Source organism: Erpetoichthys calabaricus, chromosome 3 (assembly GCF_900747795.2).
Source record: "Erpetoichthys calabaricus chromosome 3, fErpCal1.3, whole genome shotgun sequence".
NCBI lineage: Eukaryota > Metazoa > Chordata > Cladistia > Polypteriformes > Polypteridae > Erpetoichthys > Erpetoichthys calabaricus.
Genome location: NC_041396.2, coordinates 184,749,449 through 184,761,349, shown reverse-complemented (window position 1 = coordinate 184,761,349; position 11,901 = coordinate 184,749,449). Strand labels below are relative to the sequence as shown.

The following is an 11,901-nucleotide window of genomic DNA, read 5'->3' as shown; positions in this document are numbered from 1 at the left end:
CATTGTCTGATTTTTAAAGAATTTATTTGCAAATTATGGTGGAAAATAAGTATTTGGTCACCTACAAACAAGCAAGATTTCTGGCTCTCACAGACCTGTAACTTCTTCTGTAAGAGGCTCCTCTGTCCTCCACTCGTTACCTGTATTAATGGCACCTGTTTGAACTCGTTATCAATATAAAAGACACCTGTCCACAACCTCAAACAGTCACACTCCAAACTCCACTATGGCCAAGACCAAAGAGCTGTCAAAGGACACCAGAAACAAAATTGTAGACCTGCACCAGGCTGGGAAGACTGAATCTGCAATAGGTAAGCAGCTTGGTATGAAGAAATCAACTGTGGGAGCAATTATTAGAAAATGGAAGACATACAAGACCACTGATAATCTCCCTCCATCTGGGGCTCCACGCAAGATCTCACCCCGTGGGGTCAAAATGATCACAAGAATGGTGAGCAAAAATCCCAGAACCACACGGGGGGACCTAGTGAATGACCTGCAGAGAGCTGGGACCAATGTAACAAAGGCTACCACCAGTAACACACTACGCCGCCAGGGACTCAAATCCTGCAGTGCCAGACGTGTCCCCCTGCTTAAGCCAGTACATGTGCAGGCCCATCTGAAGTTTGCTAGAGAGCATTTGGATGATCCAGAAGAGGATTGGGAGAATGTCATATGGTCAGATGAAACCAAAATAGAACTTTGTGGTAAAAACTCTACTCGTCGTGTTTGGAGGAGAAAGAATGCTGAGTTGCATCCAAAGAACACCATACCTACTGTAAAGCATGGGGGTGGAAACATCATGCTTTGGGGCTGTTTTTCTGCAAAGAGACCAGGACGACTGATCTGTGTAAAGGAAAGAATGAATGGGGCCATGTATCATCAGATTTTGAGTGAAAACCTCCTTCCATCAGCAAGGGCATTGAAGATGAAATGTGGCTGGGTCTTTCAGCATGACAATGATCCCAAATACACCGCCCGGGTAACGAAGGAGTGGCTTCGTAAGAAGCATTTCAAGGTCCTGGAGTGGCCTAGCCAGTCTCCAGATCTCAACCCCATAGAAAATCTTTGGAGGGAGTTGAAAGTCTGTGTTGCCCAGCGACAGCCCCAAAACATCACTGCTCTAGAGGAGATCTCAATGGAGGAATGGGACAAAATACCAGCAACAGTGTGTGAAAACCTTGTGAAGACTTACAGAAAACGTTTGACCTCTGTTATTGCCAACAAAGGGTATATAACAAAGTACTGAGATGAACTTTTGTTATTGACCAAATACCCTAAGTTCTTGTCTATAAGCCGGACTCATGTATTAGCCGGAGACCAAAAATCATACGAATTTTTAAAATAAAATCGTATGATAGATAAGCCGGACTCATGGATAAGCCGAACGTACTATAACCTATAACTAATAGAAGGGAGGGAGGTCAGTGGTCTCACTCGCGCCCATTTAATTTCTTTAAGGGGGGAGAGAGTGTGAGATATTACCGTCTCTCTCACTCCCCGCATGGCGCGGTTGGAGCGGCCGGAGCGCGTTCTTTCTGCTCTGGGCGTCGCCGAGTCAACATGAGCGCGTAGCGGTCATTTAAATTGTGATTTTATATGTAAGCATATTTAAATATATATCGCGGATTTCTGCGGACAATGGGTCTTTTAATTTCTGGTAAATGCTTCCTCAGTTGGTTTGCCCAGTTGATTTCATACAAGGGACGCTATTGGCAGATGGCTGAGAAGCTAGATTGCTTACTTTTCTGTCAATCTTGCGCTGACTATCTGTGATCCTGACGTATGGGGATTGAGCAGGGGGGCTGTTTGCACACCTAGACGATACAGACGCTCGTCTAAAAATGCTGAAAGATTATCTTCACGTTGCTATCTTTTGTAAAGCTGATTCCTGAAAAGACATGCTGCACAGTGCTTCGCATACTTAAAAGCTCGAAGGGCACGTATTGATTTTTGACTGAAAAACAAACTCTCCCTCTCTCTCTCTTTGTCTGCTCCTGACGGAGGGGGTGTGAGCTGCCGCCTTCAACAGCTTTGTGCCGCGGTGCTTCGCATACTTAAAAGCCAAACAGACATATTGATTTGTTTGCTTCACTCCTTTGAAGAGGAAGATATGTTTGCATTCTTTTAATTATGAGACGGAACTGTCATCTCTGTCTTGTCATGGAGCACAGTTTAAACTTTTGAAAAAGAGACAAATGTTTGTTTGCAGTGTTTGAATAACGTTCCTGTCTCTCTACAACCTCCTGTGTTTCTGCGCAAATCTGTGACCCAAGCATGACAATATAAAAATAACCATATAAACATATGGTTTCTACTTCGCGGATATTCTTATTTCGCGGGTGGCTCTGGAACGCAACCCCCGCGATGGATGTATAAGCCGGACTTATGTATAAGCCGATATTCTATTTTTTCATTTTCACAACTTTTTTCCTTAGATAAGCCGCAGCTTATTGACAAGAACTTAGGGTACTTTTTTTCCCACCATAATTTGCAAATAAATTCTTCAAAAATCAGTCAATGTGATTTGCTGGATTTTTTTTCTCATTTTGTCTCTCATAGTTGAGGTATACCTATGATGAAAATTACAGGCCTCTCTCATCTTTTTAAGTGGGAGAACTTGCACAATTGGTGGCTGACTAAATACTTTTTTGCCCCACTGTATAATCACCAGGGTTTGTTTACTGTTCAAAGGAAAACAATTAGTGTCTGGTTGTATTTTAAACACAAAGAAAAATAACTTTTAAAAGAACCTTGCTTCTGAAAATTTTGCTTAATTAATTTACATGAGTAAAATGGCTTGTACGTGTTCTTGATTCCTACCCTATTCCCAAAATAGAACCAAAGACACCAGGGAATCAATGAAAAAGTGGTTTAATCACAAAAATAAATACAAAGCCATAATGATAAAGAAGCAAATGACATGAGACAGTACAATAAGGAAATGCACCTGACATATCCACTGGTATTAGCTATACAGGTTTCATTCCTAACTATCAATGTGGTTAACTAGCACAGACTGCACCAAAACCTCCTGTACCTTTTCATTACTTCTCTTTCTCCTGCCAGTCCAATTTTTTCCTTAACTTGCACACCCAACATAAAGTTATATGACCCTATGACCTAAAAGGCCTTTTAAACCCTAGCGTGTGACCATTTCCACTAAATTCCTCTTTGAATTACATACAAGTCAGTGGCTAATGTCCATGAGAAGCAGGGACATCAAGCTGGAACTTCACATTACAGGCCCTGAATTATTTATGAACTTTTCTAGAGATATCAACAAATGCCACCTATACTGGAACCAGTAATCACCTGAAAGCTGTGGCTTCCACAAACTCCGTTTTCAGCAAAAGGTTTTTTTCTGAAATACTGTAACATTCTATGCATGAAAAAAATATATAAGATAAATGAATGCTAAATAAACATAAAATGCAAGTACTTTACATAAGGACTCCTAAGATTTCTATGGTAATAATAAAAAACAAAAGACTTGAATTGGATTGGCCAGGCGAATACATTAAAAAATTCACATCAAACAGAGGAAAACTGAATAAATCACACACACCCAATGCCCTGTGAGTAGCTTTTTTCATTTTTTCTCATCGTCATTCAGCACTGGTTGCACTGACAAAGCTCTGCATGAAGTTGTTAAAACAGATAATTATGATAATCCTACTCATAACCCCTTCACCTCCTTTGCTAATTAAAATATATTCTCTCTCAAAACATCCAGCCACAATAAGAAACAGCTTCTTAAAATAAGGAAAATTGTTGTTAATTTACATCTTTTATTAAATGTTTTAATTTACTGACATTTTACTGTACTACAGTTTATTTAAGGATAAAAATGTTGAAATAAAGGAAGATCAAGAATGCTTGATCTACCTTAACTTTTTTCATTAATAATTATGGGAAACATTAATCTCACTATACAGTGAGATTTTGTTCTAATAAAGATGCATCTTTTTGGTCCATATTAGCTTTTGAATAGTGTGATGGTTTGTATAAAATATGAAGTAGTTTTATCTTTTAAATCACTCTTCATTTTCCATTTTTCTACTTTCCTTTACTCCCCACCAGACAACAGCAAATTCTGTATTAGCTATAACCTCTTCACCACTAAAATGACTTATCATGCCAAAAATATGCCTATTGTATGTCACCACCATAAAATTAATTTACATTAAATTAACACATTTTTAATATTAGGCAACAAGTAAAAAAAATAAAAAAATAAAATAATAGAGGGATTAGGCTTTTTACCTTTAACTTTCGCTGTATTAACTTAACATCATTAATAAACTCTTACAAAATTCTAAGGAAGCATTCTACAATTTCTTGATTAAAAATGTTTAATTATTTCTAATTTTAACAGAATAGGATATCCTACATAGTGTTATAACAGGTGGATAAGGGCTTTTCCAAATGAGTAACATCAGGCGACAAGTAAACAACGTACTGTATTGTTAAAACAACAGACTGTTCACTATGCCGTGCTAGCCCATATAGTAATACTGCTGACAATGGATTGGGAGTACTGACAGAAGACATGGAAGAGTTTAAGCAACTGCATTTCACTATAAGATTACATTTAATTTTTAAAATATCACATAAACCATAATGCAACACAGTATGGCTTTCTATAAATTATAATTTAAAGCACAGACAAGATAGGTAACTTGCTTACAGTCATACAATAAAAATATATCGTGACAGAATTGTGTAATTTTGAACTACTCATTATTGTAACTTTTTTAAAAAGAAAAAACTTTATGGAAATTAATGCCTGCTTCATTGATCTTTTGTAGCTTTCGGTTGACTTTACCATAAATTACTTCTCTGACATAGTAATCATAGTAATGGAACACAGGAACCCTATATTTACCTTGATCAGGTTTGTTTGGCTGTATGCAAGTTTGTGAACAGATCCATCATACTTTATATTGCAGTTTGAACATTTCTTAAACTTTTCAATTTTAGAATTACAATCATTATTAATCAAAATTTTTTTGTGTGTACATGAAATTCTGCATGCTGTCGCATACTCTCACTCAAAATGCTGGCACCCGATAGGTCCCTGATTCACATCACTTCAGCCAATGCCGATTAAGTTATTGAGCTTTATTACTGCCCCGATCAGATCTGCAATGTGATTAATCATTTGGGCTCTAATGTGTAGATCTGTTTTTTATTTAAAGAGTAGTTAACCTAATGGGAAAAGTCTTCCTATGGACATAAAAGTAAACATGAGACAGGTAAATATCCTTCAATGCAACTTTATTTGGGAAGAATCTCTTTTTGAACACTATTAATTCAAAATGTCTTTGGGAGAAGGAAGTCCTATTGTGACTAGAATACAAGTGGACAAAAACATGGTCCATAATGTAGGACAGACAAGGTGTAATCCTGGATTCTAGGTTCTTTACATGTCTGAGAAGCAGTGGATCAAACAAAAACCAGCACAAACACAGGGAGGTACATATACATGTAGTATTATTGGCCTTTGTAGCCTCTCTGTAGGGAGTAAAGGTGACAAATATGGGGCTCCCTGTTATGATTTTGGTATACATTTATTAATGCACTTTTATCTATCTCTTCTAGTCATAATGGGTGGTGACATCACAGCTTGGCTGCATTCAGAGTTATATTATTTATAGGTAGAATGCTCTTCTGCATTACAAAATACTGGCTACTTTGATTCTTTATGATTAAACTATAAAAGTCAAGTTTTTCATTTCTAGTGCTTTTTCCCTACAAACTCTTTTAGGTTGTCTCCCTTTCATCATTGCTACAATGTAGCAATGGTTATGAGAAATCTGAAAAATTAAACAACTGAATACTTTAACAACAAAAGGCAAAAAACTATTTGTTTAATTCAACTCAATGAAACGGTTGCATCACACAGTATAAGTGCACATGTTTGACACATTTGCTACTTAGTAGTTAGCCCTTTCATTTTTTTAAAATCAGAAAGCGAGAACATGTTTCACTCCTTGTTAATTCAGTATTTACTTACTCAAAGGCTGAATGTTACTACTGCTGACAACATCACAGACAAAAGCTGTCAAATATCCAAGTGTGCAAAATATTTGGGAAGTTACATCGGCAGAGATGAAAGCACTAACATTTTGGAAATAAGAAATAGCAAAGAAAGCCAGGATGCTACAGGATTAACAATAATGTTTATGCTAAATAAAAATGTAAATGTCACTATCAAACTCCTACCATGCATTTAAAGAAAGAAGGTAAAAATATTCTTCTAAAAAACATATTTCATGCTGGGCTTCTCTAAGTGACCGATACCCACCTTGGGATTCAAAAAACTCAATTTGTGAAGATTCATTCTTTTCCCGCCGTCTCTGTTTTTCATCTTCCCAAATAGCTTGCAAGCCCGGGTTTTTACCAATCTGAGCTATTTTGAAAGAAAAGGTAAAAACAGAAATTATATGATATATTCAGCATATATATTCATATATATATTCAGTATGTCTTCTATATGCAAAAAGTAAAATGTAACTAGACATAATATCTTTATATATGCCTTTGCAAACAAACAGGATATGTTCAGTTATTGCAGAACAAATCATTCTTCCCAAGTAGTACAATACAAAAATAAATATTAACAACTGTAATGGCTGAACTCTGGGCTGAGAGACATCTTGAAATGCCCAGTATGTCAAGGTAATTTTATAGCACAACAGAAACAAAGGCAAGTGTGGCATGTGAACTTGTGGGAGAGTTTAAAAATATTTTTTTACATTTAACAGTATGAATTATTCAGGCTAAAAGTGCCAGCTCTCTCCTTTGTATGAGCACTCTTTTGTTTCAATTAAATTTTTGTACACAACAACAAAATGCTACACTATTAGATCACATAATATTTGTGATAGAAACAGACAAGAAACTGCATCAGGCAGAAAATAAATTAAGTACTCTATGCCCCAAGATAAAGCATATGCACTCACTTGTTACACTTCATCAGAACATCCAACTGAATAAAGGCGTGATTAGTGTCTTTCTGAGTTGCATTATGTATTATTTGAGTGAAAGGAATTAATAACCTTAAAAGACTAATTTAACATAAAACACAAAAATGTACTGTTTTCATAATGGGGAAAACAAAACTTCACCAAGCGGGGTGCAAGATTACATGTGTTTTCCTGCGATTTTCAGTCACAGCCTTCAGCCTTTACATAATCTTAGTGAGACTGGGGAAGTCAGCTGGGCACTCCCGGTGAATCTGGTTGCCCAGTGTGACATGCCCAGCGCCTCACTCCAACTAGTCTGCTACTCATTCAGTGAAAATCAAAAAGGACTGATTTTGTCTTTAATCGTAGGGGTAGGCTTTGTGTGCATAAGATCTGTCAACTAAAGAATGCTCATCCAGAAATATACTGTACAGAATATAGCGCACAAGGAATAAGGAACACGTGTTTTGAACCTTGCAAACAGAAGACAGGTTTGTTTTTCTGATGTCTTATGTCAAGCAGCATGTTATTAGCCATCACAAAAGAGACGGAACACAACTGTGCTGGAAAGTCTGCACTCAGTCAGTAAAGTAGACATGGACAGCTATTTTCAGACATTTAAAATGGCATGGTTCGGCAACAAGATCAGCAATGGTTTTTGGCAAATCTGATATACCCAATAGCTAGTTGTTGTGTAGCATTGTGTGCTTTAAAGATACAGCAACCATCAGGACTCTTGTTCCACCAATATACAATGAAGACTACCACACATACTGTAATTGAATTACTAAAGACAGTTTTGGAACTTCCTGAGCAAATAAAGCAACTGCCTTGAGCATGACCGCCTCACTGCAACTGCCTTCTCAAGCTACAGTGCTCATGAGAAGCCTATTTAGTTTTATGAGTTTTATTTGGATCAGTCAAACTCCACAAGTCCTTCCTCTCAAAACTAAACCATAAAATAGCTATGTTCTAAATGTAAATACTATTTACTTACTCAGACTGATGTTTTCATATTGGTTAGATTCTGTTACAGCCTTGAATTATTTAGTTGTCCATTTTAATATTGTGCTATACAACAAACTTGCAGCGTTCAACTAATGACAACTAATTAAAATTTCATAAAGGAAATTAAATTGTAAATTTAGTTGAAGACCAATGGGATTTTTATACTTTTTGTGTGTTCAGAACACCCATACTACAGACATAGCAGGAAGATATATGAGCATTCCAGTCACTTTAGTGAAAAAGATTGTTGATTGAAGAAAAATCAACAACGTCCTGTGAACTGAAATAAAAAAAGAGGAAGATACTAGGAGGACCCTTCCTGACAGCTGTTTCAAGAAATGGGGGAATAAGCTATATGCTTGAGGCTATGTTTGTGGAAAACAGACCTTACATCCTAATGTGGATCCTGAAAGATGGTGCACCCATGACTAATATCTTGGTAAATGATAAAAAGTGGGCCTACTGTAATCTCTTACAATCATTCTGCCATAATACATAGTTGCATCATCAATAAAAATCTGCACTGAGAGGCAGCTATATACTCTTAAACGATCTCCACCCAAATTCACCAGTGAAGAGGTATGCTCCGCAACATCATCAGTGATTTTTTTACTTTACCATTTCATCTTGCTATCACCTTAGTAGCTGTCATCAAAAGCTAAAGCAGACATTTTTAAGTTATGAGCTGATCTGTGTTTTGTGATGTGGTATTAATTATACTGGTCATGAAGTCTTTTTTCAAAAAGTGATGTTCTCATTGACACTTGTTTTAGACTATTATTTTTTCAGCCAGCTATAGCCAACCTAGTCACTGTCAATTGTAGAATTTATAAGTTGTTTCTTTATTTTTCAAGCTATTTATAACTGTTGATTTTGCTTTGTTTGGATTATATAAAATGCTTCTAATTCAATTCTCTTTTACATTCAACATTTCAATTACTACATTTAATTCCTGACAAGTCTACAAGTCTGTTTTGTAGGCCTACTCATATTAAAAATGGGCATGAATGTGCTGTGTGCACAATTAATGCAACAGAAGAGAACTGCCAGCCAGGTGTGCCAATTTGTATGGAAAGATGGAACACAAACCACTCTGGTATTGGAAAACTTCAACTTTAGTCTCCTGCTTTGCCTTCTGAAATATAACCTTTCTTTTAACATTCTTTTGCGGATTCTGTTCTCTTATATTCTTTCACAATGACCCATAGTATCTTCTGGTACTTTAAAAAATCTGCCAATATCTTTCCCTTGCATGTGCTTATGTAGGTTATGTAACACCTGTCTGTAGATTATGCTAAGGACTGTTCATTCAAAAAAATCATAGCTCATTTTCAGCGTCAACAATCAGAGGCAAGGCTTCTGGCACATATGAGGTAACATATGAAGAAGCACATTTTTACATATTTTAAGACTGATAGATTTTGCAATGTGCTGATTCTTAAACATCTGCCATTTTGTAAAGTAAGTTGCCATACATTATCCCTTCCCTAATTAACTTACCAATATTGTAAGTGTTGCACACTAAAGCACACAGATAAGGAAAATTGGGCTATCTCCTCAGTATTTTCTATCCCTCCAATTACAGTATCATTTGAAAACTCAGAATAAATAAGAAAGATCAACCATCCTAGAATACATTTCCCCACATCTGTAATCCATATCCAGCTGATTATACAGTTTAACACTAGAATTCCTGAAGCCTACGGAAAAACTCTTAATACCGGGCCACCTTAAATTGCTTCGCACCTCTCCATTAGCGTCTTTTGTTTTGCAAATGGGTCAATCAGCACAAGCAGCCTGCTATCCCGTTCGGATGCAGCAACAGGTTGGATGTCATCCTGCCAGTGAATCTGCCACATGCATGTCCTTCAATGAAACAGCAGGGCTTACAGAACTCTCCAAGGTATCTTGCAAAGTTCTGTTTGCGATTATGTTTCTTGATGGTCTTTATATGAAAAATATTTATATGTTACTTATATAAATGCCACATTGAATGTTGTTTACCAACATTTATTTACTGTACATATCTTTCTACAGTGTAAAGTCACAAGTAGACTGCAGAGCTTCTTGTGCTTGATTGAGATGGGCATGCTGACCAAGTACATGTGCAATGCCACTCCTTATTCAGGAAAAGATCAGTTACAAGAAGTGTGATGGCAACTTCCAACTGCAGCTACAGACTCTTCAAGATGTGAGCGATTCTACACACTAGTGTTTATTTGATTTTTGGACTTCAGTCTTTACACATTATATACTTCATGTCAATTTTTTTCCATTAGTACTATAGCATGGAAAAAGTTTCTGTAGGAACGTTTTCAACATTTCCTGTCATCATATATTTACCCAGATCGTTGTAGACACAGAACACATATGAAAGTAAAGTATTTGGTCAAGCAATTTCATTTCCTTACTTTCAATTTCCAGGCGATTCAAGATATCTGCTGCTACTGCATCTGCTTCTAGCTCACATGTACTTTGTTTCTCAACTTCTTCTAGAACAAGGGAACTGCAAAACCAAACAAAAAAGTTCAAAAATTGGTTATATCAAGTAAAATTACAAACCATTAAAAACTACATTAAATATTGTTAAAGAAGGCTTTGACCAACAGCTGAAAATGTTTACAGAATAGCTCAATCCTCGCAGGGACACACCTATTCATCTTTGAATAGTCCTTCATTCCATGATAAAGAAGTACTTAACCTAACTGAAATGTGCATACTCATTGTCACACTGCACTGCACTAATACACTCAAGTGGGGGCAGGTAGAGATATCTACTGTATTTAATTATCTTGCTTTGGTAAGTGAGATGAAATGCAAGTATAGATATGGACAATACAGAGTAATGTGTAACAGTGATTAGCCGATGAAGAGTGAATTACAGCACAAATCATTAACTGATGACTGATGCATACAGCACTGCATGACCAAAGTTGCATGGATATGTGAATTCTGTCCTGTGAAGCTTCACCATGGTGCAAATATCTTTGCAATTATTTTGCCTTTTTAGATACAATCAAGCATGATGACAGCAAAATAATCACAATCAAGCAGAAGGACAAGAAAGATTTTAGCCTCCTATGCACTGTTCATAATGCAGCAACTGTCAATGTTCATTTCAGGGAAAATGTGGAAATCACTAAGGCTTGCGCTAAGGTAGCCAATAATAACACAATCACACAAACGGTTTGTCGATCATGCAGATCAGGTACAGACATTCCACCCTCTCATGTGCAAAAAAACATGCTTCAGTTCTCCTGATTGTAACATCAGACTGTGCGTTGGTGACAAACTGTATTTATGTTGATGTTTTAGTATTTACATATTTCTGTTCAACATAACATTTTTTCGTATTGAAAAGAAAAAAAGGTAAAAACATAACTCTTAGGAGGCTACAATAAAAACAAATTTAATTGGTGATACATGCTTATTTAGTATTATGTAGCAATGTAACATCTATGTGCTATGGTAAACCCTACCTGTATATACTTTTTTTTTCTTCTTTAAATCGCTTCTGAGAACCGCTTTTATAGTAATAAATCCAACTGGATGCCCATAGTTTTTCACCCAATGCGCAGTTGTGCACTATATTACATTTTTATATCTAATTGCAAAAGTTTACATTCACCTTTATTAAAGTTTACTTGCTACATATCTGCCCAAATCTGAATTAAGTGCATGTTGATACATAAAAATCTTTCCCGACTACAAGTCTGAACAAAGCTGTAAGTGCTTTAATCATCACATAAAGGAATACTCCATCCAAAAATTACATTTTTTACATTACTTGCCACATGTAGTTTCTAGTGATGTCAGAGGAAAAAATTTAATTTCAGTAATCCCTCGCTATATCGCGCTTCGACTTTCGCGGCTTCACTCTATCGCGGATTTTATATGGAAGCATATTTAAATATATATCACG

At 36.4% G+C, this 11,901-nt stretch overlaps 1 protein-coding gene across 1 annotated transcript in view; it reads right to left on the bottom strand.

Moving 5' to 3' along the window:
* The window catches only part of rev3l (REV3 like, DNA directed polymerase zeta catalytic subunit), a 334,113-nt gene that overhangs the window by 112,425 nt on the left and 209,787 nt on the right, over window positions 1–11,901 (bottom strand). The window contains exons 6-7 of the mRNA XM_028797593.2: window positions 10,391–10,485; window positions 6,311–6,415 (exon numbers count right to left, since the gene is read on the bottom strand). Of these exons, the coding sequence (XP_028653426.2) occupies window positions 6,311–6,415; window positions 10,391–10,485 (200 nt within the window). The remainder of the gene's footprint in view (window positions 1–6,310; window positions 6,416–10,390; window positions 10,486–11,901) is intronic.